Source organism: Narcine bancroftii, chromosome 10 (assembly GCF_036971445.1).
Source record: "Narcine bancroftii isolate sNarBan1 chromosome 10, sNarBan1.hap1, whole genome shotgun sequence".
Taxonomy (NCBI): Eukaryota; Metazoa; Chordata; class Chondrichthyes; order Torpediniformes; family Narcinidae; genus Narcine; species Narcine bancroftii.
The window spans coordinates 9,560,105-9,587,372 of record NC_091478.1 but is presented as its reverse complement, the minus strand read 5'-3'; the positions used below and the strand labels follow the sequence as shown (position 1 = coordinate 9,587,372).

The following is a 27,268-nucleotide window of genomic DNA, read 5'->3' as shown; positions in this document are numbered from 1 at the left end:
CCATTTCCATCCAAATGAGACCTTTGCTATCTCTACTTGACTTCCTTCCTTCATTCACCAAACCAGTCACCTGTTAGCTAAAGCCAGTTGTTTTTGCACTTGACAATATGACGAGCATACCCTATTCCATGGGCTTTTTATACTATGAATTTTATAGCAGTGGACCCCTTGAACAAAACGTTTGTTGGCTATTTGAACTCTTCCACTATGTTATCCCTTTACATGATCTGTTCAGTTCAAAGCCAAGGATCTTTGTTTGCATAAATAGACATTAGAGCAGCCAGTGCCAGACCAGAATATTGAAGCTTAAAGTGTTTCTCTATGCATTTTCTATGCTTTACTGCAATGCAAAGACTTCAACACACAATCAACATTAAAAATGCTCAGATTGCAAAAAGAGTCGTTCTCCGTTTCACCTTCATATTTTGTAAGTGTTAATCATCCCCTGGTTTTCATTATTTTAATTTTAAGCAACATTATACAGCTGTTCTACCTTTATACATACAAAAATAATTCTGAATATCATTGCTCACCATATCATCTGATCCATTCTTGACAGTGACCCAGCTGTAGCTGTCATTGCTCAGCAGAACGCTGTATGATGTCACCCAGTCACTCCTACAAGAAGACAACTCTGATGAATAAGGTTTTGTTTTGGATTTTCCAATCTTTCCAGCTTTGTCCTTCTTTCTTTTAAAAATAATTGAATTTAATAAAGAGGGAAGAGAGTATTTTGTAAGAAAACGTGACAGCATTACCATACCAACATGGAGATAGGAAGTACATTAAACTCTTATTACTCTCCAAGGGCTACACAAGTACAGCCATAAATCTCTCACCAAAAAGATACATCAACTGCAGCTGTGAAAAAAAACATTTTGCGAAAACCTGACAAAAATGGTGCAGATTTTTTTTAAAGAATGAAAATATGAACAGGAATTTATTTGAACAAAATACTTTAGTTACAGGCAGTCCCGTCTGTCTTAAGAATTCTAAGTTGAATTTGTGGGTAAGTCAGAACAAGTACATATGGTTCTTATTTAGCGTCAGTTGGTCAAATGTCTTGAAGTAGACATCAAGGGAGGTTTGTACAGAGCTTTTCTTGTATCGGATTTACACTTTGGAGGTATGATTACAAGGGTAAATAACCAGGATCTGACTTAAAATGGTGGATGGCATTCTCCTTCCTCAAGTCAACGAACCTCTAAAGCTGCACATCGTCCGTTCGTAAATACAAGTTGTCTGTAAGTCAGACGTTCATAAACTGGGGACTGCCTGTATTGAATATCCTGATCAAAATGACACAAGGATGGTGACCTGAAACATTAACACAATTTCTCTTTCCACAAATGCTATTAGACTAGTTAAGCATTTCAGGCAATTTATATGTTTGTTCTAAATTTCTAGCATCTGGATCATTTTGGTTTTCCATTGCTAAGTGTTAAATGTGATACACAGTATAATTTGAAGACCTTAAAAAATAGGCATTGCCCACATAGTTTTTGTGAAACATCAACTAATGTATTTTGAACATGATGCTGAACCAAGCCATGAAAGACCCCAACAATGAAGACGCTGTTTACATCCGGTACCGCACGGATGGCAGTCTCTTCAATCTGAGGCGCCTGCAAGCTCACACCAAGACACAAGAGAAACTTGTCCGTGAACTACTCTTTGCAGATGATGCCGCTTTAGTTGCCCATTCAGAGCCAGCTCTTCAGCGCTTGACGTCCTGCTTTGCGGAAACTGCCAAAATGTTTGGCCTGGAAGTCAGCCTGAAGAAAACTGAGGTCCTCCATCAGCCAGCTCCCCACCATGACTACCAGCCCCCCCACATCTCCATCGGGCACACAAAACTCAAAACGGTCAACCAGTTTACCTATCTCGGCTGCACCATTTCATCAGATGCAAGGATCGACAATGAGATAGACAACAGACTCGCCAAGGCAAATAGCGCCTTTGGAAGACTACACAAAAGAGTCTGGAAAAACAACCAACTGAAAAACCTCACAAAGATAAGCGTATACAGAGCCGTTGTCATACCCACACTCCTGTTCGGCTCCGAATCATGGGTCCTCTACCGGCACCACCTACGGCTCCTAGAACGCTTCCACCAGCGTTGTCTCTGCTCCATCCTCAACATCCATTGGAGCGCTCACACCCCTAACGTCGAGGTACTCGAGATGGCAGAGGTCGACAGCATCGAGTCCACGCTGCTGAAGATCCAGCTGCGCTGGATGGGTCACGTCTCCAGAATGGAGGACCATCGCCTTCCCAAGATCGTATTATATGGCGAGCTCTCCACTGGCCACCGTGACAGAGGTGCACCAAAGAAAAGGTACAAGGACTGCCTAAAGAAATCTCTTGGTGCCTGCCACATTGACCACCGCCAGTGGGCTGATAACGCCTCAAACCGTGCATCTTGGCGCCTCACAGTTTGGCGGGCAGCAGCCTCCTTTGAAGAAGACCGCAGAGCCCACCTCACTGACAAAAGGCAAAGGAGGAAAAACCCAACACCCAACCCCAACCAACCAATTTTCCCTTGCAACCGCTGCAATCGTGTCTGCCTGTCCCGCATCGGACTGGTCAGCCACAAACGAGCCTGCAGCTGACGTGGACTTTTTTACCCCCTCCATAAATCTTCGTCCGCGAAGCCAAGCCAAAGAAGAAAAAGAAAATGTAATATAACTGAGCTCTTTATATACCATCATTAAATGTTATTATTTCATCCTTTGATAATTGAAAAACAGCTTACAATCCTCTTTGATGGTGCCTGACCTGCTATTTTCAGTATTTTATAATTTATCATCTTCTTTCTGGTTTAGTGCTGTAAATTTCCAAAGTAAATGATCAACAATAGATGCAGAAAGAGCATCTGTCTGCAACTACATTTGATTTATTTCTCCCATCTTGAGTTTCACCCACACAGTGTAAGAAAAGCTGATCTAATAAGCCTTTGCAAAATGCAACTTGAGTGAATGCTGTCTTTAAATGTGTTTCAAATGAAATATATCACACTCATTATGGATGTTGAAACCCGAAAGCTGCAATAACATTTGGGAAATATTGTCACATGATCCAAAAATAATCTGGAGTCCAATATTCCCTGTAAAATTGCCAAATTAAAGATGATGCACTCTGCAATCAAGATTGGCAGGAAGGAGGCACAGGAGAGATTTTAGCAACAAAAGAAAAGCTGTAAGCAGATAGACGGGGAATAATGGTGCATCTTTCCCACAAACTCTTATTACTCTCCAATAGGCAACAGCAAAGTTTAATGTAAGTGAATGTAAGGTTATATACATCACTAATGGAATAAAAGAACTAACCTGCATTCAAAAAGAAATATGATTTGAACGGCAGAGAGCTAATTTGTTTAGGTTAGAACATTGAACATGGATCATAGAGCATTACAGCACAGTCCAGGCTCTTAGGCTCATGATATGTGCCGACCTACATAAACCTACTCAACAAACTAAACCTTCCTATCCCATGCCCATAGCCCTCTATTTCTCCTGCATCCATGTGCTTGTCTGAATCTTTTAAATATCCCTATTGTACCAACTTCCATGACTACCACAAATGGCAATGTATTCCAGCACCCAACATCTCCCCTAGAATGTCCTCCCCTCACCTCTTACAGATGTACTCCGGTGATGGCTACTCTTTCCCTGAGAAAAAAAGTTGCTGGCTGTCCACCCTATCTATGCCTCTCATAATCTTGTGGACCTCGATTAAGTACCCTCTCATCCTTCTTCACTCCAAATAGAGATGCTCTAGCTCAATTAACCTTGCCTCATAAGACACATTCTTTAAAGCAGGCAATACCTTCTGTACCCTTTCCACAACTCCCAAATCCTTCCTATAATGAGGGATCCAGAACTGAGCATAATATCCCAAGTGTGGTCTATCCAGAGTTTTATAGACCTTCACTACACTTAAACCCAATCCCCTAACTAATGAAGGCCAGCATACCATAAGCCTTCTTAACTACCCTATCAACCTGCACATCAAGCTTGAGAGATCTATGGATTTGGACCTCAAAATCCCTCTGTTCTTCCACACTGCTAAGAATCCTCCCATTAACCATGTACTCAGCCTTCAAGCTTGACCTTCCAAAATGCATCACTTTACACTTGTCTGTATTGAACTCCATCTGCCACCTCTCCCCCCAATTCTGCATCCTGTCTATATCCTATTGAAACCTATGATAACCTTCTGCACTATCCACACCTTTAACCATCTTTCCCTCTGCATATCTATTGACCCACCTTTCTACTTCTTCATCCAGGTCATTGAGGGGTCCTAGAACAGATGCCTGCTGATCACTGGTCACGGACCTCCAAGCAGAACACATTCCACCCACAATTACCCTCTGCTTTCTACAGACCAGTTCTGAATTGAATCATGGCCACACTCCTGACTAAGGATCAGTTCGTTAAGTCACAATATTGAGAAGCTTTAATCAGTTGCAACACTTTTCATTTAGTTGTCTCCTTGCACTGTCAACCATAGTTTTAAATTATGAAGCATAATCAATTTTCTTGTTGAATTAAAGTTAGTAATTTTCTGTGAAAAAAACCTTAATTTTTTTTCTTTTTAAAATATTTATGTTAAAAGGCCTTAATTTAATAGCCAATATGAGTCCATTATGGAAGAGAAGTCACTGCCTTTACAATTTTCAGATTATAACTCAAAGCAATCTCCTACACATTTCCCACACCTCCACAATAACTTTTTCTATTTTGAAGATTTGCTGGGGACAGGAACTTGCCCTGTTGACTGAATAAGGTTTATTGTCCAACTTCCTTCAAATTTTAAGTCTTTAGGATTGGCCAGTCATATCTTTTGTAGCCCTCTAAGTCGTAAGGTTAAAAGAATAAGACAGCTCTTGGGTTCATTGAGGTGAAGAGTGTTCTATGGATGGAAGGATTTTGATGGACAGAGTGGCTGAGCAAAATGTGTAAGAAGCAAGAAGAAGCAAAGTACTACTAATGAAGGAGAAATAGTTCTGAGAAGGGACATTCCTAATGCTTCCCTGATAGAGGGAGGGACCAGGGATAATTTGGATACTTTCTGCTATCATTTCTATTCTATTCCACAAGCCTCTGTCTCCTGCAGCACCTCAGATCCGAAATGCCTGATTAATGGGCTCCATTTGAGATGTAGCATTCCAACCTGAAACATTGACTGACCAAATCAGCCTGAGCTGCTGAGTTCATGGGCAATTAAAGGCTGGCTCCGCCTCTGAAGCGCACATCCCTTGAATGAAGTTCTCGTCAGCTTTGTCTTACAGCTCTACTTAAACCTTCACAGATATGGGCAGCTTAAAACAGCTGAAAGATTGGGTACAGGCCTCTAATCTGCCTTTCCACTGAGTATGCTGAAAAGCACAATGAACAAGGGGTTAATGTTATGGAGATGATCAATTTTAGTTGGCCCCAGCCAGGGATAGTTAAAGGAGAATGTGTCATTGTACACATAAACTTCACCGTTTTGATTCTGTGGCACCAGTTCCAACACACACTCGTTCAGTGGATTAATCATTGTACTAATGGACATAAAGAGAAAACATTGCAACAAGGGAAGGACATTGAACAGATCACTCAGAATTCTAAATGAGGGCTTCTTTTTATGGTGGCAAGTGAACATGCGATGGAAGACAATTAAATGCCTGGAGATGACAAAGTGTAAAGAGTTACTTATATGCCAGCAATATTATCAATCATTCTCACTGCAGCACCTCCTAACCTTAAGGGAACATAATACTTCACCTCTCTGTCTATATCAATCAAGTAATTAATAAGGCCAAGGAGAACCATCTAGAATTTATTGGTGTTACCAAGGTGAGACCAATAAGCCAGGAACATATATTGACTGTGGAGAGGAATTCATCTCCTGTGGAATGATGGATGTCTCATGCCTGGAATCATTCTGCCACCTCACTGCTTGGAAGCCACAGCTCTTGTGAAACTACACAGATGGACAGCTTACCTCAACCTTTTTTCGTCTCTCAAAATTCACAGTCTAAATCAGACACTTTTAATTTCACTTAACAGGTGTTCAAGGACAATGACCACTTAAGATCATTTGCCTTTCTCTGCAGGATCCTCCAAGCCAGCACATACAGTGAACGTGGTTCTCCATCTGCCTACCAGTAGCATTGTGAGGGTGACATATGTTGTGATGAGGGGCTTCAGCCCGCAATGTCAACCATTTCACCCCCCCCCCCCAAATCTACCCACTGAATTTCTCCAGCAGATTGGGGTTTAGCTTTCAATTCCAGCATCTACCATCTTCTATGTGTCTCTTGTGAGGGCGAATGTTTGTCATCTGAGCTCACTACTGAAAGAGTGTAGGCAGGAACTCTTATTGTAGATAAAGGAACTCCAATGAGCATTTGATCATCCAAATATTAGATCACGCAGCACTGTTTCTTTCAGTAGTATATGATCCCAGATTGATTTTACTAAAGAAAATCATATTATCGATCATTTCCAAGTAAAATAGGGCCAGGCATTTCCATGTATGATCTACACCATCACGCCAGCTGCTTTCCTTGTGTAATAACGTTAAATGTCATGTAACAGGAAGAGGCGAGTAATGTATTGACAGACACAGATTTTCTGAGGCAGCAGGTGATGTTCAAGGGTCAACCTCATCCACATTCTGATTCCAGACCGTTCTCCCATTGGAGGTGAAGTCACAGTAACTCTCAGATTTCTGGCCTCTGGAACATTCCAGGCAGATCAACTTCATCTCTGTCATCTTATTCAGCCTGCTACTCAGCTCATCATGTGATCACCATGATCCTGTGCTCATGGAGAAGGAACTTCACATTTGTTTGATTTCAACTGGCATCTCATCATGACTTCCTCAGTGTATAGTGAGCCACCAACTACAGCCATGTTTCCATCGGAGTCCCTTGAAAATCCTGCAAACGTTCATGAATACAAAGGGTTTCCAAAGTGGCCTTGGCGCCTTTGAGCACAATGGCAAGAGCTAGTGGACAGTGTCGATGACTGACAGTTGACTGATTGGGTGGTAAAAGGCCATATTGGATTTGTCTTGACTTTTTGTGGACAGGAATTATTTTTTACATTGTTGGATAGGTGCCAGAGTTTTAATTGCCTGAGACCAGCCTGACTTCTTCCAAATTTTTTAGCAGCCAGACTTGATGGTAAGATCCAAGGGATGAGATTATCCCTACATCTACATCTTTCAACATCAAAATCAGTATTTATTGTCATGAACATTTCATGAAATTCGATGCTTCGTGGCAACATCACGGTACAAATATTTTTATAAACCCATTTCAAAATAAATAAAATAGTGGAAGTAAAAGAGAAAGACAAAGTGAGGTGGTGTCTGTGGTTCATTGTTCATTCAGAAAAGGGGAAGCAGCTGTCTTTGTTCCACTGGGTGTTTGTCTTCAGGCTCCTGTACCTCCTTTCCAATGGAGCAGTGTGAAGAGGGTATGGCCTAGGTGGTGAGGGTCCTTGAGGGTAGTGGCTGCTTTCTTAAAACACCACCTCCTGCAGATGTCCTTGATGGAGTGAAGACTGGTGCCTGTGATGTCGCATTGACAAACCTCCTATCCTGTGCGTTGGCACCTTCATTCCAGACAGTGACGCAACCAGACAGAATACTCTCGACTGTACATCTGTAGAAATTTTGGAGAGTCTTTGGTGACATGCCAAATCTGTTCACACCAGCTAAGAGCCAGAATGCCAGCCACACGAGCTTGTGGAAGATAGTGAAGGATCCCATCTCTCGCTAGAAGTTGAAATTCCACTGATTTTCTGAGTCCAGGAGACATTGTAGCAGTGTGTAGCATTACCTGGCAACAGATAGTTGCAGCTGGTGCCAAGTGAAGAGCAAAGATCTGGAAGCGAAGGACCAGGACACTGATGCAATGGATCAGAAGGTGCATGAAGATCAAGTTCAAGTTTATTATTACATGCTTAGTTATGGATGAGTAGAAATTCTGCCTAACCCACAAGAAAGGAATCTCAAGAATTGTATGTGATGTCATATACTGTATGTGCTCTGACAATAAACAAACTTGGAATTGAAATTCAAAAGAATGAGAAGGTATCTACTAGAAAATATAAAATTATGAAAGGAATATATAAGATAGATGTAGGTAACTTTTATTCACTAGTAGGAGAGATTAGAACTACGGGGCATAGCCTCAAATTTCTGATTAGTAGATTTAGGATGGAGATGAGGAGGAACTGCTTTATCCACTGGATGACGAATCTGTGGAAGTTGCTGCCCAAGGGAAGCAGAGGAAGATACATCAGTAAACATATTTAAAGACTGGATAGATTTTTGCATAGTAGGGGAATTTAGGGACATGGGGGGAAAAGGCAGGTTTGCTAGAGGTGAGCCCATCATCAAATCAACCAAGATATTCAATGACAGAACAGCCTCAACAGGCCAATTGGCCTACTCCTGCTCCTATATTTTATGAATTTGATCTGACTGTACACACGCAACCAGATGAGGCAGTGTTTCTTCAGACACATATGCACTCAAAACACACAGCACATAACAATAATGCTCTGTGAAGCTATCTCTGCCTTGAGAATTTGGAAACTCTTCATAAGCAACACTATTTTCCCAAATGCTCTTCAAATTCATAATCATCAAATAACCCATAGCCCCTTTTACACAGAGCTTGAAAGCCGGTTTTATCCGCCTTTCAAGTGCTGTGTGAAATAATCGCAAGGTAGATTGGTGGGGGGGGGGGGGGGGTGGGATCTAGACTTGCCAGTCTTCGATCCACCTAGGAAGGGAGCATATTTGACTCACGGAGTCAACTATGTGTGAACGAGCAAGCTGGCTTCCAGAAACAGGTCATGTTTACAGCAATAATGCGGCTTTTCAATGTAAAAAGGGCTCTTATAAACTCAATCCAAACTCCATTTTTCACCACCTCCACACTGCATGAACGAGCAGCTGAGAGACCTTAGATCAGTGGTTTTCAAACTTATTCTTTCCACTCACATACCACCTTAAATAATCCCTATGCCATAGGTGCTCTGTGATTAGTCAGGGATTGTTTAGGTGGTATGTGGGTTGGAAGATTCAGCAATCATTGCTCTAGTCCTAGTTGTTACTGAAATATTTTGCTTAAGAAAAATTGTCATTGCCCATTGTCAATTAGGTACAACTCTCTCCTCAGTTCATTCAATGTAGAAATATTGAGGTAACCTTTTTTAACTAGTGTAAAGTATTCTCTCACACCCGGTGCAAATGTTTCAATTACCCAAAGAAATCGAGCACAAATGTCTATTTGTCCTCACAGAATGCATGGTCTATATTTCTGGTTCATATCAATATCTAGTACCAGATTTCGCACTGAGCACCAACCACCCATGTTAGTATTGGGCAACACTGTTACAGAGCCAGCGATTGGGACCAGGGTTTGAATCCCACGCTGTCTGTTTGTACATTCTACCCGTGTCTCTATGGGTTTCCTCCAGCTCTTGAAAATGTACCAGGGTCGTTAATTGGGATATCTGGGTGGCATGGGCTTGTGGGTCAGAAGACCCTGTTACCACGTGCATGACTAAATTAAAAAAATTAATCCCATTTTTTGTTCTCCCCACTTTCACACTCCCTCTAAATTCTACCACTCCCCTACACATCAAGGACAACTTGCAGTGCCAATTACCCAATTAACTGCATAACTTTAAGATAAGGAAGGAAATGAGGAGCACCCAGGAAAAGAGTATCTGATCACAGGGAGAAAGTACAACCCACACAATCACTGCCAACCCTCCTCGAAAGCGGGTAAACTTACTGGGCATGCTGTACTCAGAAGCTTTTCCCACTGCACCATGAATTACCTGGTTAATTACCTCCGGCAGTAACGACGTGAGAGCAGGTTGTGCTTTCTTTCACACCACCACAAGGTAATTGACTAGTGAGGTAATTCAGCTGGGCTCTGACAAGTGCCCCACCAAGTGTCAGAGCCCAGTTGAATTTAACTTGCCCTGCCAGGTTCACCCCTTGTGATTACCGGGAACGGACCTGCTAAATTAGACGGTTAACCTATAGGGAATCAGAAGTGTGAAAGGGGCTACAGATAGCACTTCAGGCCAGGATTGCTGACTAGAAATTAGACTACTCCTACTAAGATCTTTACATTTCTGTGTTTAAACAGTCACACTATTACTGCTGCATATTGGTTGTCATAGTGGACCAAAATCATTGATGCAATGTCTTTGAGTTCCTCAAGCCCAATAGATGGCTATTATCTTGTTAATGCTCAGATCACAGTCATTAATGGTTCAATATAAAGCACCCTCTCCCGTGTTAGACCCTTCTCCACTAAATTACAGGAACAAATTGCATGTTACCTCTACTGAACTGGCTGCAAGTGAAATAGTGCAGGGGAGGGAACTATGCCAATTCCTCTTTGATTGTAAGTGTTGGCAAGATTTTTTTTTACAAGTGAAGAAATTAACTTTGATTCAGAGTGCAAGATTGCACATTCTCCCTGTGACCATGTCCGTTTCCTCTCACATCCCAAAAGCCTGAGGGTTGATAGGTTAATATAAACTCAGGAGGATAAACATTGGTTGTGTGTTCTATGATGCAGAATATAGCAAGAGCTTTGCAACAGTTTAGAATTATAAGATGCATTCTATTTTTTATATCAAAAGTGCGATGTGCTATTAATTTTTTTAAAAACTGGTGGGCTAATGTGTTGAACAGTTTAATTAAAATCTGTTTCTATAGTGACCTCTCATGTGGCAGGGAGTAATTTTATTTTAAAAACTGTAGATGCTGGAAAATTATAAACAAAAGCATAAAGTACTGGAAATACTCAGAGGATCAGGCCACTGAAACAGTATTTATTTAGCAAAGACACAGGTCTCTTTACAGAAGCATTCTCTGTGCTTTACGTGTTCCAATCCTATTGGTTGGAATAGAATGAAGGAGACTGTAAAGGGTAGAAATAAAGAGGAAGTCGCTGCAGAGGTGAATTCCCAAAGTGTGTGCCATACATGTGAAAACCATGCAGAAGAAATCCCATGATTTTGCATAAGACATCAAGGTTAATGTTTTGACACTTTGAAGTGCATTGCCTTCAAACAATCACAATTAAGAGTTGCAGAAAGCCACTGAAGACAGGGAGGTTCACTAGTCACATTATTCCTAGCTGAATGATGTCTGCAATAAAGTCATAACATGACATAATTGTTACAGATGCCTGTCAAAGATCTGCCACCTAGACTCTAACAGCTGCATCTTAAAAACCCTTTCACCTTGCTTTGTTTTTCCTGAATTGCTTCCAATTCCTTTCCAACTCCAGTTGCTACGCTAACACGCCTAAGCTATGTGTAAGCATCATTTCAGTTTGTTTTACATCTGTTACCAGATTTTATATTAATGATTTAATCCAACTTGTGACAAAATAGAGACCGTTGTAAAAAAAATGATCCTTAAAAGCAAACTGCAGTGTATGTCAAATTATAAATTCACTCAATTCAAATACAATCTGTTGCTCAATGGCTTTAAATAGGAGTTTTATTAACTATCTGAGTGAACATTATGAGCTTCCCATCAAAATCACATGCAATCTAAGTCTTCAGACAACCCAATGCACAATAAGCGTAGGAAAGAACACATTAGAGTGAGCTATTTAGCTCCTCCAGCCTACTGTCTTCTTCCTCAATATTGCTGGCTAATATAACGCTAACCGAGTGTGACAGACAAAAATTATGTTCTGATAATATTCTTATCTTTACTTTCCACGTGAATGAGTAAAATAAAATAGGATAGCTTGTTAAAATGCACAGACAATTATTTACCATATTAGCTATTCATTTTCTCACTGGAAGGGTCAGCTTTATTGAATAATCTGTAAGGAATATAATGATCTCTGGTATAGCTAGCAAAATTAATAGGCTGTTTAAATATACTGAGCATGTGTAAACCACTGCTGCCTTCTATCATTGCATTTTAATTTTAATTAGCACCCACAAGGCTGACTGTTTCGCTCTGGAAGATGACATGAAAGATTTCTACCCACACATCACACATTCAGAGGATTTATAACACAACGAGGCAGAGAAAAATCTAAAAAAGGCATCAGATTTCAAAGAAAGGGGTCTCAGTTCAGCTGCATGGGTTTTTGATATTAATTAATGCTCTTTCAGTAAAGCCAACCCCCCAGAGCTACCTACTGTTATACATTGGGTTAAATCCTTTGATTTGAGGTCATAATGAGGGTGAAGATTTCAAAAATCACTGAAACCTCTCCAAATAGTCACTACTAAATGAGTAAAACTAGGGAGTCTTTTCTTCTTGCTTCATGCTGACAGTATTCCACAGCTGAACACAAAGATAAGTTGACATTAATAGGTACTGGCCTTGTAGTTCGACTGTGATTTTAATGAGACCTGAGCGATCCTTTAATAGTCCCAGTGGCCTGCATGCAACATTCACTGGTGGCTGCTGGGCATGAACAGGATGATCACACAGTCAGCTCATGATCAGACACCACTGAAGGAAGATGTTGCACATTTTTTATTGGTACACAGTTAAAAATCCTCTTGTGTATCAAGCTGTAATGGATGTTTTAATCAAGATATTGTTTTACTTTTAAGTGAATACATGGAAATCCCTTAAATGGAATGTGCTACAGGTGTGGCAAAATGGCACTCTCAACTCCGTACAGGCAGGTTATCCTTCAAATATCTAACTGAAAACACCTTCATATAATCTAATTGTTGGCTCAGTCATTCCCATGTTATGCATGAATGCTTCGTCCTGATTCACCAGAGTCCCTCTGGTTGTGGTTTGCTGCTTTTAGTTGGATGCTGGTCTCAACATGGAAGTTGCCAGTCTCTGTTGTATAATGTAATCAGAGAAGCACAGAACCAACTTCCCTATGTTATTCCACATGCACCTGATCCTTCAGTCCAATAGGACATTTGCATTTGGCACTCAGAGGTTCATCTCCTTGGCAGAATGGTGCAATTGCTGGATGAGGAACTGGCTCAGAACTTGCCATGGAATGCAACTCGTTCCACAATAAACTGCTGCACTTCTTAGAATAAATGACAACTTCAGGATTATTTTAAATTCTCGTTGAACTTGAAGGTTCATTATAGTTCAGAGGTGATTATGAAACAACATTCGTTTAAATTGTTGCTTAAAGCAGTAATGAAGTGTTTGCTAACACTGACTTAGTCCTTAGACCGTTTAAATTCACAAATCTTACGGAGTTATTTCCCCATGAAGAATTTTCTTCTTTAACTCTCACACTGGTGATCAACTCCCTCTTAGTTTCTTAAGAATTCCAGAGCTTCTTTCCAACTCGAGGCTCCCTTCTAATAACAAAAAAAGACAGTCAGAAGTGGTCTGGCTTACTTTACTGCCACTTTGAACAGCACCTTCTCCAGAGCATACTGTCAATCTTCTTTTCCTTCTGGTTTCTGGGCTAAAGATGCCTCTGCCTTTCAACCCTTAGACTCATATGAAATTACATCACCAATGAGGTCAGTCTTAATTCCTGGAAAACATGTGATCAGTTATTGGAATTTTAAACAGTTGCCAACGCCATTTTCTTGTAAACCATATGATCTTCATACCTCTGGCTTGTAGACATCGCAAATCCAAAAGATGACCTCACTTCAGTTTCAAGAGGCTTAAGTAAATTTCTCAAATGGCTTTGAGTTTCATTTCTCTTGTTCAAGAGGCCTTCATTGCTTTTAAGAACCATACCTTGGATTTGAGTTTCAATTAAGAACACTTGTGTTCCATTTTGGTATTTTCTTCTAGACACTGCGACTCCAAACTGACACTTTGTTCTGAGTGCAATGATGTCTTCGCAAACATGCTGTGACCTTGTGTAACCCTGTTCCAAACCCACTACATTACTTCAGACATATTTATAGGAAATAGAGTTTAACCTTAACCTAAATATTAATATTAACACAGATTCAATACAGTTAGAAACAACAACTACAATTTGGAGGGTCAGAGATCGTGATAGATAGAAAGACTTGATCGCTCACGCCGAACAGCAAGACACCTGAATGTATATATTGTTTCAGTCGTGATTTAATCATCCAATCTGTAGAGAAAATAAGCAACCATAGGTATGGTTTGCTTAGCAGAAAATGTATTTTGCAAGCAAGTACAAGTCTTACTGCGTTGTGTCTACTTTTTTCTTCAAGCTGCAACAATTTCTTCTTTAAGCCCAGTTCTCTTCTATTGAATGCACAGAATTAGACAGGCAAAGGCTAGGGGCTAAGCCCAAGAAGGAAAATGTTCATTTCAACACGCAGGTGCAGAAGTAACATAAAAATAGCAATGTTAGTCATGAAGGCAAGCCTGCCATGACAAGACATTTAAATTCTTAAATAGGAAAAGGGATATTTGTCATTGTAATACCCAAGAATTGACCACTGCAACATTTTTTGTTGAAACTTGAAAATGGGATTGGAGGATTCATTAACAGCGTGTCATTGGTCTAAACTCAGATACAATGCTCACATAGTCCATACTTGAAATCAGCAAGATCTCTGTACCTTCCAATTTTGAGCAGCGTGACTCCCATACCACACTGTAATGCATCCAGTAAATAGGCTTTCAATTATGCACTTGTAGATGATATTGAAGGAGAAGGGGGGAAATGCTGAGAAATACTTCTGAGAAAGTAGAGGCTCTTTTGAATGTTGCATCAACATGCATATCCCAGGTCGGGTCATTGGAAATATAAGAGGAGGCAGAAAGCCTCCATCTGTCATCCTGCCCTCTGTGAGGTGAGATCACCTGAGCAGATCAATTTTCAAAGCTTGGTTTAAAAGGTTTAGCTGCAATGTTGCAAAAACTATGATCTAGCCCCATTTACAGAGATAATAATATTGCTCTCTTTTTCTTTATTTACCGCAAGTTTCAAGAATTGTTTTGGAAAAGTGCAATTTAAAATTGAGGGTTTTTCTAATTTGAAATGATTTGTTGATTCTTGTCCACCATGTTGGTGGCTAAGGCACCAACATGATGGGCAAGAATCAACCAACTATTAGAGCAGAAGTCAATCACAAAATTCGGTAGACATTGTGGTTGAAGTAAAATCACGAAATGATGGAAAAGCTCAGCTGGTCAAACAGTGTCCCTTATATAGCAATGGTAAAGATGTTTCGGGCTAGAGACCTTCAAAGTTTGAGAAAATGCCAGCAAGTGTCTGAACAAAAGTATCGGGGGGGAGGGGGTGACAAGGCAGGAGATGATAGGTGGAGAAAGGAGGAAGTGGACAGCAACAATGAAAGGGGTGAAAGACCTGGAAGGACAGGAAAAGGGGGAGGGGAGAAAGAAAAGGCGAGCTGGATTAAAGGAAAGCACTAAAGTCAATGTTCATGTCATGTGGCTGGAGGGTGTCCAGATGGAAAATTAGAGCAGCAGATTTTTTGGACCATAATAACAATTGATCCTCAAATACAGATTTGCTGTCGCTTAGTAGATTCCAGAGCCAAATGAATTTGATTGGTCCATTTAATAGGGAGACCATTTCTTCAAATACCTATAGAGATATTCTACTTTCATTGACAAAAAGTAATGCAACATTTAGCACCTGACATAAATATGCACTCTCCATTTTTGAGATTTGCTAGTAAGTCATTCATAATTATTCTAGTATGGCAACATTCAAAGTAAAATGAACTTGATGTCATTCTATGGCTGCTGTGATAGAGATCAGCAAGTTTAAAAAAGTCAGGATATATTCAAATATAAGATATAGGGCAGAACGGTTGGCGTTGCAGTTAGTGCAATGCCTTTACAGTGCCAGCAATCGAGATAGGGGTTTGAATCCCACGCTGCCTGTAAGGAGTTTATATGTTCTCCCTGTCTCCAGATGGTTTTTCCCCTGGGTTTCCAGTTTCCACACGCCATTCGAATCATACCAGGGGTGTAGGTAAATGGGGTGTAATTGGGTGGCACAGACTGGTGGGACCAAAATGGCCTGTTACCACACTGTGTGCCTAAATTTAAAATTTATATTCCTCATTTGCATGGTCTGGCGCTATAAAAATGTGTGAGGATTTTGTATTTCATCCATTATTTAGATAGATCTAATTTTAAATTATTTTGCATTGTTGTACTTAAGAGTGTGTGCACATGCACGCCGGTTGGTGTGGGGGGGGGGGGGGGTGGGGGTGCACATTTCTGCTAGATAACATGGAAAATTCTCATAGTATTTGTAAAATTCACTTTACATTAGCCAAAAATCAAAGACATCTTTGGCTTTATTGATTTTACCTTCAGGGCATCAAATTCCAGGGTGGATTACATTAAGACTTTTAACTTTTAAAATAATTGGCTTATTAAAATTAACCAGTTTAAGTTAGTTTTGAAGTGGTAAAAAGGAATTTCAGATATTCACTTGCCAATAAAGCTCAGACATTCATTACAGATCCTTAATCGTCCTTGATAATTTGGTGTAAAAATGTTAAACTTTCTTTAAAACAGTAAGATTTCAATTATGAGTTCACACATTGCTTCAATCTATTTATCCCAATGATTCGGCACTATGCTCTTGTAAAAATCACATTTCACAACCTTCTTCAGGACAGAAGGCAGCCTCAGCATCTATCCAAACAGATTGCACACCTAGCGAACTTTCCCTGGGAAATAGAACATGTTCCACTTGAGAGTACACATCCCAAACAATTTGCAGTGAGTTGAGAATTTACCCTGACATCAATAATCCACTGGGATTGCTCCTAATGTCTTTATTCTAGTACTACAATAATTTAATGCTTCCTTTACCTTCAGTAGGCCTTTTCACACTGTATTATAAAATGGAGATTCCCCGGAAATTTTCCTGAGGACCCTTCCATGAACCTCCCGGGAATTTTAAATGGGTCCGCAGCCCTACCTATGAGGTAGGGCCACAGCCCCGGGAAATTTTCCCAGACCACCCTCTCCCTCCAGTGTGAAGAGCCAAATGGCCAAGCAGGGAAGCTTAGTGACATCAGTGCTTGTGTGCTGCATCATGTAGGGGATTAAAATTAAAAGATACTTACCACCAGAAAACAGCGGGCGGGCAGCACCATGCGAGATGAATGGCTATCCTCATGAAGCATAATCCCTCATGCAGCTGTTTTTCCGAGAGCGGTTCTAGCTGTGTGAGGGATTATGGCAAATGAAGATGGCCATTCATCCCGCATTGTGCCATCTTCGCAATGTGCGGAGGTGGGGGGGGGGTGGGTGTTGGACAGACTAATGGACCCCCCGGACAGTGACCAACCTACCAACAGCCGGGGATGGAGGGAGCGGGTGGGTGAGCAACCTATTGACAGGAGGGAGGGAGTGGGCGAGTGACGACGGATGGCCAGGGGGAGGGAGCGGGTGGACAGATGACTGACCAACCAATAGACAGCAAGGTGGAGGGAGCAGCCGGGTGTGTGACCGACCTATCGACGGCCAGAGGGGAGGGAGCAGATGGGCAAGTGACTGACCTACCGACGGCTGAGATGGGGGAGAGAGTGGGCGGGAAGAGACCAACGGATGGGCAGGGAGGGAGCAGATGGGCAATCGACGGACGGACGGGGAAAACTTATTCTCACTCATGTGAGTGCAAAATGCGTCATCGGTTGGGGTCAAGGCTCCCCCTAAATTGCCGGGCAGGGCAAATTCCCTGGAATTTTGACTGCGATGTGAAAGGCCCAGCAGGTCCTGAATTCCTGGGAATTTCTCCAGGACAAAGTCTGCAGTGTGAAAACGGCTAGTGAAAACCATCTTTTTGTGCTTTTCTTTTGTTAAGATCAACCATGGACAGATAAAAAGGGATATAGAAATGAGGCATGTTTCATTCAGCTGCCACTTTATTACATCCTGCAAGACCCTCTAAATGCTTGCTAATTTAATTAATTAAATTTGGGAAGGCTTTTCATTGTAAAATAGTCAAATGCAGTTTTTAAAAAAAAAACTAGCATACCTCCCTTGAACCCACTATCTTAAAGCCAGGCTTGCTTGAATTGAGCAGTGATGTCCTGGGAAGGAGGTGCTGGCTGACCCCTCATCTATTCCTCTTAATATCTTGTATACCTCTATCATGTCTCCTCTCAACCTCCTCCTCCCCAAAGAGTAAGCCCTAGCTCCCTTTATCTCTGATCATAATTCACATTCTCTAAACCAGGTGTCATCCTGGTAAATCTCCTCTGCACCCTTTCCAACACTTCCACGTCTTTCCTGTAATGAGGCAACCAGAACTGGACACAGTACTCCAAGTGTGGTCTAACCAGAGTTATGTAGAGCTGCATCATTACCTCGCTGCTCTTAAATGCAATCACTCGATTTATGAAAGCTAACACCCCATAAGCTACCTCGAGGCAACTTTCAGGGATCTGTGGACATGGACCCCCCAAATCCCTCTGCTCTTCCACACAACCAAGAATCCTGCCATTAACTTTGTACTCTGCCTTGGAGTTTGTCCTTCGAAAGTGGACCACCTCTCATTTGAGAAGCTGAATGATGACTGACATTTCTCCCCATGAATACTTTAAACTATTATCAAGAGTGGAATTTGCCTCTCAAGATGCTAGATTGCTCAGAACAGGTAGTTGTACTTACGACCATAGTGAATTTCGTCCTTGAGTTATAACTCCAGTGAATTTAGTTAATCTTCTGGCATCCACTTCAAACCATTGTGAATAATCATTCCTACCAGCACACCATGCCCCATCAAAGAAATCATCTTCAAAGATGCCAGCCTGTGGGTAAAAGAAAGACACAGCCTATGAGATGGTCTTCACAATGTTAATTTGCTTCCACTACCTTCAAGTTTACTCTAGATAATGAAGGCAGAGTTACAATTTCTACACAATCAAAAACTCACTGTAGTTACAAATCCTAGATTATTGTCACATGCACTGAGGTAGAATTAGAAAGTTCATTTTACATGCTATCAAGCTAGTTGACTCCTATATACTGCAGCAACAGTTAGCGTATCGGTTAGCACATCGTTATTACTGCACCAGTGACCTGGTTACGAATCTGGCGCTGTCTGTAAGGAGTTTGTATGTTCTCACACTGTCTGTGTGGGTTTTCCCTGGGAGCTCCGGTTTCCTCCCACCCTTCAAAACATACCAGGATGTCGGTCAATTTGGATGATATTGGGTGGTAGTGGTTTAAATGGCCAGATCCGATTTCTACCATACTGTAAATTAATTTAATATTTAATTTTTTAAAAATAAATACTCTGCACAATTGTAGTTCGAAAGATCAGTTAAAATGTATTAATAAGTATAATCTTTCAATCACTAAGGGGTGATTAACTGCACTGCATTATTCTCCAGTTAATAAATCCTATCTAATTAAAATAAAATTAATTACAGATCCTTTGGAACAATTTTATGAAATAGAATTGCAGCCAAATCCTTAATGGGAAATGTATAGTGTTGGTCTGGGTCATGGCGGAAGGGGAAACAGATCAGAGGAGGCTTTGCAGGATTGCTAACAATAATTTTGCATGTTAAGAAACTGGGAAGTTGCAGTTTCTTGCAGCTCCGCTTCATTTGAAAACATGCTCCCAAAATTTACATTTTCTATCGTAAATTCCTTACAGGCCTGCTGTTATGGTAACATCTAGAGCTGGCTATCCAGAATGAAGCAGACCACCATCAGTGTAGCACCATTCTGGGAAAAGAGTCCATAAGTTGGGATCCAAATGTGTATACAAATGGCCCTTAAATGCTTGCACTGGAGTTCTATAGGTACGACAGAGGAAAATGCTATAGTGAATGGATAGTAGTGTAAAATCATCTTCATCTTCCCAAAATGAGTACACCATGTCAAAATACCTGACATTTAAAAATTGGAATACAATAAAACCCCTGGTATCCAGCACCTATGAGGATATGTGTATTTTCCGGTTGCTTGAAACTTAATCTGACAATGCCTAACTAATTCAGCTGCATTAAGAATAAACAGTTTAAAAGGCAAAAATATATGAAAGATAGAAATGTAGATAAGAGCCAATGGGGCGGGGGGGGGGGGAGGGTGCAGCATTGAGTTTTGATTAGAGAAGACAACAGAGCAGTACTAAGATAGGATCCTCTTGAGGGAGTGTCCAGTTAGGCTTTCCTGGAAGAGAGGGATGGTTACTTTGATGGGGTTGTATCATAACTTCCCCAAAGGTTAGCAGGAATGAGAGGAGAAATATGCACAGAGATTATATACAGCTGTAGAAAGAACAGGCTCCTAATAATGCAGTACACGGAAGTGCTGGAGAAACTCGGAAAGTCATGTGGAAACAAGAGGCAATTGGCCTCTCGGATCCCTTCTTCAGGAATTGCACTAGTAATTGACTGGGTTTTCAATGATCCTTATATTGACACAGGCCAAAATGCTTGGATGGGGCAGAATTTATTAAATAAATCCAAGAGCATTTTCTCATCTAACGTGGGTGCATCACTGGTCCTCCTCTTAGGGAATGAGATGAGGCAAATGACTAAAGTGTCAGTGGGAAAGCACTTTGGGACCAGTGCCCATGCCTCCATTACTTTTTTAAAATTGAAGAAACTGGCCTACAAGTTAAAAAGTCCTTCATTGGGGCAAGGCAAATTATGATGGCATTAAGACAGAATCTTGCAAAAATTTATTGGCAAAAGCCGTTTACAGGTAAAGGTTTCGGGGTTCATCTGGCAAATGGGAAGATAGATAGAGATAGTTCAGGGGAAGTATGTTCCCATTAGAGTAAAGCCAAGGCTGGAAAGATCAGGGAACTTTGGACGACCAGAGATATTGAGGAACTGGTTGAGTAAAAGGAGGCATATATTGATGTAGATGGTAGAAATGAAGCTCTGAATTATGTGGATATTATTTAATATTATATTATAATGAAAGAAACAATGCTAATGTGGATGTGGAACAATAGTAAGATATGTTTCAGCAGATCAAGACACTGAGTAGTGGAGAAGCAAGCTCCAAAGGGCTTGGGTTAAACCAGTTGGGGTGTTATGTCTCCAAGGCCCATTGGCAAAGCTTGAATGATCAGCAAGGCCTTCTTCTCCTTGTCACCTGGAGACACAACAGCCTTAGAAGCAACTTTGAAATCACTATCTGTCTAGTACTAAATCTTACTCACCAGGCTAAGGAAGGAAGAATGACCATGTCAACAGGTGACAGACGTGAAAGCCTAATCTAACAATTTTCCCTAGTGCGTGAGTGAGAGGTCGTGTCTGGGATGGTGTTGATGGAAATATAAGGAGAATAAATTGGGATTAATGTAGGATTCATGTAAACAAATGTTGATGGTCAGCATGGACTCAGTGCATGTTCTATAACTCAATCCATAACTCCATAAATCCATGAATGGGAATGTAGGGAAAGGGGAATTTTCAATGAGTGTTCACTTGATCATAATTGAAAATTGCCTAAGGGAACATTTTGCCAAATCTTAAGCAGACATGCCCCCTGCTCACCTAAACTCACGTCATTAAGCAATGTGTGGCGCTCATTAAGCAACTGTTGGCTGTGTAAGTTTTGTGCTTAGATTTTGTCTAAGTGTATCAGATGTTGAGGCAGCCATTAACAGACTCTAACGCTGGAAAGACCTCAGAAAAGGGTGCAAAAACCTGAACAGGAGGAGAAAGATCTTTGAGGGGTTTCAAAAAAAGTCTGTTGGTGGTCATTTGTTGTTGTACATCCGAGCCCGAGTGGCATCATTCTATTTAGCCTACATTGCTAGTTACTTCCTTCCAAACAAGGAGACATAAGGCATTCACATGACGTCCACAGCTCAGTAACAATCCATTTAACAAGGACCCTTTCCATGATAAAAAGGATGATGGAATGGTTTCACATTTGTTTGGAGAACTGCATGAAAATGGAAAAGTGATGACCAAAGATGAAGGAAGAAACTAAATAGAGGGCTCAACTCTCGTCACCTCATTAGCTCTTTAAGGAAGGTAACAATCCATTTAACAAGGACCCATTCCATGATAAAAAGGATGATGGAACGGTTTCACATTTGTTTGGAGAACTGCATGAAAATGGAAAAGTGATGACCAAAGAGGAAGGAAGAAACTAAATAGAGGGCTCAACTCTCGTCACCTCATTAGCTCATTAAGGAAGGGCATGGAGGCTCTGGAAAGCATACAAAAGGTATTTACAAGGATGCTGTCTGCATTAGAGGGTATGAAATACAAGGGGAGGTTGGACAAACTTGGGTTGTTTTTGCTGGATTATTGGAGACTGGGAGGAGACGTGCTAGAAGTTTAGAAAATCACCAGAGACATAGATGGGGAAGACAGTCCGAACTTTTTAAAAACCATACTAATAATGTCAAAATCTGGAGGAATGTATTTGAGGTGAGCAGAGGAATGTTTAAAGATGTCTGGGTGAAGTTTGTTTTCCACCAAGAGAGTGGTAGATACCAACAACAGGCTGCCAGGGGTCATGGTGGAAATAGAGATGATATTACAATTTCAGATTTATTGCCAGAGTACAAACATGAAGTCACATGCAACCTTGAGATTTCTTTTTCCTGCAGGCAAAGCATTTATGAGGCTTCTAGACAGACACATGAATATGCAGGGAATGGAGGGATATATGCAGGCAGAAGAGATTTGGTTTAATTTGGCATCATGTTTGGTGCAGTTGTGGGCAAAGGGACCTGTTACTGTGCGGTACTGTTCTATATTCTATGGCAAAATGAATTCAGTATTGCTTTAAATAGTTTATTGCATGAATTGGCCACATCTGCTTCAACATCTGGTTTTGTAAGAAAGGCTAATCCTATAGTTCCCCAATAGAAATCCAAGGAGAATTTCCTCTTTAGTGTTGCCAAGGCAGTTCTTCGTCCACTGAGACTGCGTATTCACAAAGTGTGCAAACCAGCCCAAGGTTTTCTAATCATGTGGTTTAATTGGTGGAAATTGCAAGCTGACATTTCAATTCCTGGTAGCTACTTGCCCCGGACACACACCAAAGTCTAGTGCATAGGAAAACACCCCAAAAATCAGGCTGTAAAAAAAGTGTGAGAGGATTCAGGGCAGTTGGGCAAGTTACTCAGCAGGAACTAACTGCTGACGGGTCAAATTAAACATATTTTTCAGTTTTGTGTTTCTATTTTTCACAATTTTAATTCAAAGAGCAAGAAAAGTTATCCACAGAGTTGCATGGAATGAAAATAGTCTTAGACAGCAGTATCAAATCGTTGAAAGCAAATCAATAACCCACTTCACATTTGGCTTAATTTACATTTGCATTATCCTGAAAAGGAATAAAATGGACTGTCAATCTATTATTGTTTATCTTGTATCGCTGCTCAAAAATCAATGCCATTCCCTTTTTTGACCTCACTGCTGCTGGTAGATTGGAACTCATATCTCCAGTCAGGCTACTATTTTTTAAAATTAATTTACAGGATGCAGATTAGGCCAGCATTTACTGCCATTCTCCCCCCCCCCCCCCCCATCCCCCACCCGACTCCATGACAGTGACACGGGACTTGGAGAAGATGCTGCAGGTGGTGGTACTTCCATGTGCCCAGTGCTCTTGTCCTCGGTGGTGGAGGTCACGAGCTTGGGAACTGTCAGAATAACCTGGGCAAGAAATTTCAAATGCATTTTGTAAATGGCACGTAGTGTGGAGATGAGCGAAATTAAAGTTATGGATGCTGAATGGGATAAAAATTGATTGACATCCTGTATGTTATTAAGCTTCCTGGTATTGCAGGTCTAGCACAAGTGGAGAATATTCTATCGCAATCTTGTAGGTGCTCAAAATGCTCTGGGATGTCAGAAAGTGAACCTCACATCAATGGATACCCTGTCTCTGATCTGATCTAGCTGATCCCGTTTAGTTATTGGTCAATGATAATCCTCCAGGGTTCTGATGCTAAGGACCTAGGACTTGTCAGTCTTGCTGTCATTAAATCTCAAGGCTAGATGATCATATTCTGATTTTCAGGAAATGATCATTCTTAGGCATTTCTGTGATGCAAATATGACTTGCCACATCATCCCATTGATGAATATTTCCCTGGTCCTGTTACATAAAAGCATGAATTTCATCACTTTCTAAGAAACTAATAATGTATTTGAATTATTCTACATCTCAACACCTTATGATAGAATGAAATTCATGGTTGAAGTAACAGAAGAGAGAGGTCTTGAAGACGGTACTAATAAACACTTGCAAGTGACACTCTGGGCTGAGGTAATTAATCTCCACTGCTCATTGATGCCATTGACCTCCATTTTACTAGAGGTCTCTGATACCATACTTGGTGAACCGAGTCATGTGGCCCCATGCTAGAATGGCCTCCAGGATTGCTAATAACTCTATATTGTCATTGTTGATTTTATCAGGCCAATTAATTCTCAGTACATTGTCCACTTTGTCCTTGCAGGCAGCCAATGTTTTAAATCAGCCATTCACAACAAACCGTATGCCCCCCCCCCCCTCCCTGGTGTTGCAGCACATTTAAGGAGGCCATGGATTGAAATTATTATTATTTTTTTTAAATGTAGTCAGTGGGAAAGAAGTACAGAAGAAACCAACTAAATTTAGCTGCATCATAGGGAAGGGGGCCCATAAACTTTGAGCAGAGACATAAGGGGGTCATAGCCAAAAGAAGGTTTAGAATGACTGTTTTTAGTGAAACAAAAAGGGGAGGCCTCTAACAAGTAGATTGGAACAAGTCAAACAATTTAGAATATGTGGGCTTTTTGTCCACCCAATGACCAAAAATTGAAATCGCTAATTTTATTGTGGAGAGTGGTCATTGTGTGTGAGGTATCAAGGTAGCGAAATAATTTCTGGTGTGGAAGAAAGTGATGAGGTTCTGCTGAGAAAATGGGAGTTTTGTTTTATTTATCTTAATATGGAGGCCAAAAAAAGGCATCTGCCATGGGCAAAGGAATTCATTAAATGTGGCAGGTCATTCTCAGAAAGGGTGTCAAACACTGAGCCATTGGTGTACAATGTCAAGTTAAATCAAGTTTATTGCCATCTGATTACCCAAGTACAACAGGATAAAACAGCGATCTCCAGTCCTCAGTGCAAAACATGCAGACACACAACCAGACATAATACAGATACAGACAAACAATACATATACAGGACAAGTATTCATATATGCAAATAAATTTAAAAAGCTAATGTTTCCTGAATTTGAGAGTCTCACATGGTTTAAGCAGGCAGTTCCTTTGGTTGTTCAACATTCTCATTGCCTGTGAGAAGAAGCTGTTCATCAGCCTGCTTGCACTGGCTCTGATCCTCCTGTATCTCTTTCCCAAATGGAGCAGCTGAAAGATGCTGTGTGCAGGGTGGAAAGGAGTCCTCAATGATTTTGCATTCCCTCCAAACAACGATCCCAGTAGATCACATCAATGGGTGGTGAGGGAGAGACTCCAGTGATCCTCTTTGCCACACTTCTGATCCTGTAGGTTGATCTCAGATCCATTTCTCCACAACAATCATACTACACTATGATTCAGCTGGCCAGGATGCTCTTGATAGAGCTCTTGTACAAGGTTCACATAATGGGGTCCAGTAGTCTTGCCCGCTTCAGTCTTCTCAGGAAGTACTATCAATGTTGCATCTTCCTAATAATTTAGGAAATGTTGTGTGTCCATAATAGGTCACTAGGTAAGTGAACTCAAAGGAACCTGTTCCTGGTTTTCCTGAAGTCCACAATCATCTCCTTCATCTTGTCCATGTTGAAACTTAGGTGGTCAGGCTGGGACAATGGAATTCTTCCTTTGGATTTCAGTTTAGCCTTGACCTAGCAGAAATTAACACTTACAATCCCATGATATCACCTGTGGAATTACAAGCTACATCATTCTCGGACCCCAGCAGTCAGGGCAAGCATGCAGACCTGTTTACCATTAAAGGTTCTGGAAAGTAATCAGATGAGCTTGATGCAAGGACTGACATAATGTCACGGAAAAAGTGCGCAAGGTTAATTAATTTGATGATTCGTCAAATTTTCCAAGAATGCACCTGACAGCTGAGTCAAACAACGTACTCAGAGAATTGTTTTGTCCAATTTTCTTTGAAACTGGCAGGAGGCAAATTTCATGTTGATGATGCTCCACAATTAACAAAGCCACACAGTAATTCAATTTTGGAGAAGCCTCTGCTTTGCACACAAGGGGCAGAAATGTACTCTCTTCCACTTTGTTCTCCAGACTAAATAACATCTCATCACCTTTTAACAAATACAGTAAAATACCTGTTATCACGAATTGAAGCAACTGGCAGCCTCAGGCAACCGCAAAGAAAAAGCAGAAAAAAAAAGGTAAAAATATACAGGAGTTTAAAATTTGCACCACCTAATGGATAGCTTGTCAATCATGCAACATGCAGTCTCAAGCAACCAGCAAATACACTTTTCCAGCATCTACTACACTGCTTGTTTGGTCCTTCTATAGGAAATAGATTTTTGTGTTATTTGTCAGAAAGATAGAAAGCTGCCAAAGTCAATAATTGGATCATATTTCACTTTAAGATTTCTAGCCAATTCTTTATTTTTACACAAATTAATGGAAACTAAAACAGAGACTGATGAACAGAAGCTGTTGTTGAGTCAGTTGTAAATTAAAAATTATCCTTAAAAGACAAAATTGCAGTGGGGGCCTAAATAGCCCAGTAATTAATGACACTCCAGTCAAAGAAATGTTGACTGCTTAATGTAGAAAATGAATTATCCGGCATCATTTTTCAGAAAAGCTCCCAAGCAAATATGAAGAACCTTTTCTGTAATGACTGCAATGCAAATTGCTACCAAGAAAGTAACTTGTTTATAATCCAAACATAAAACAATTCTTCAGATGCAAGCCAACCAATTCTGATCCATTTGCTGAACGTGCCATCAATAAGTCTGTTATGGTATTTTCTAATCTAAAATGGTTCAGAATAATTGCCACAGGGCATACAAGGATGTCTAGAAGAGTGATGTCCTAAGCTTGTAGTTGTGAATGAGTGTCAGATTGAGCTTCACCTTTATCTGAGTGGATATATTCTTCATATGGTCATGATCACTCAGATTGAGTCCATGTCGCATGAATGGTGCTGCAGAGACTACTTCTGTGATATGCGTAGTGACCTTGTCATTAAAATGCAACATTGGGAATCTTACATAAAACACAAATGTGCTAAAGAAACTCAGCAGGTTACATAGCATCTAGAAGAATTAAATGCTAACAAACATTTTGGGCTTGGGCCCTTTGTCAGATACAAGAAAAAACAGACGAATAAAAAGGTGGAGAGAAGGGGAGAGGTGAGG

The 27,268-nt window shown here is 40.8% G+C and overlaps 1 protein-coding gene across 16 annotated transcripts in view; it reads right to left on the bottom strand.

Annotated features, from left to right (window-relative positions):
* The window catches only part of cpxm2 (carboxypeptidase X (M14 family), member 2), a 172,389-nt gene that overhangs the window by 113,775 nt on the left and 31,346 nt on the right, over positions 1 to 27,268 (bottom strand). For all 16 annotated transcript variants that reach the window (XR_011345305.1, XR_011345306.1, XR_011345304.1 and 13 more), the window contains exons 4-5: positions 18,601 to 18,740; positions 534 to 618 (exon numbers count right to left, since the gene is read on the bottom strand). Coding sequence is in view for 10 of the 16 variants with exons in the window: in XM_069899760.1 (XP_069755861.1) it covers positions 534 to 618; positions 18,601 to 18,740 (225 nt within the window). In the remaining 6 variants the exon portion in view is untranslated. The remainder of the gene's footprint in view (positions 1 to 533; positions 619 to 18,600; positions 18,741 to 27,268) is intronic.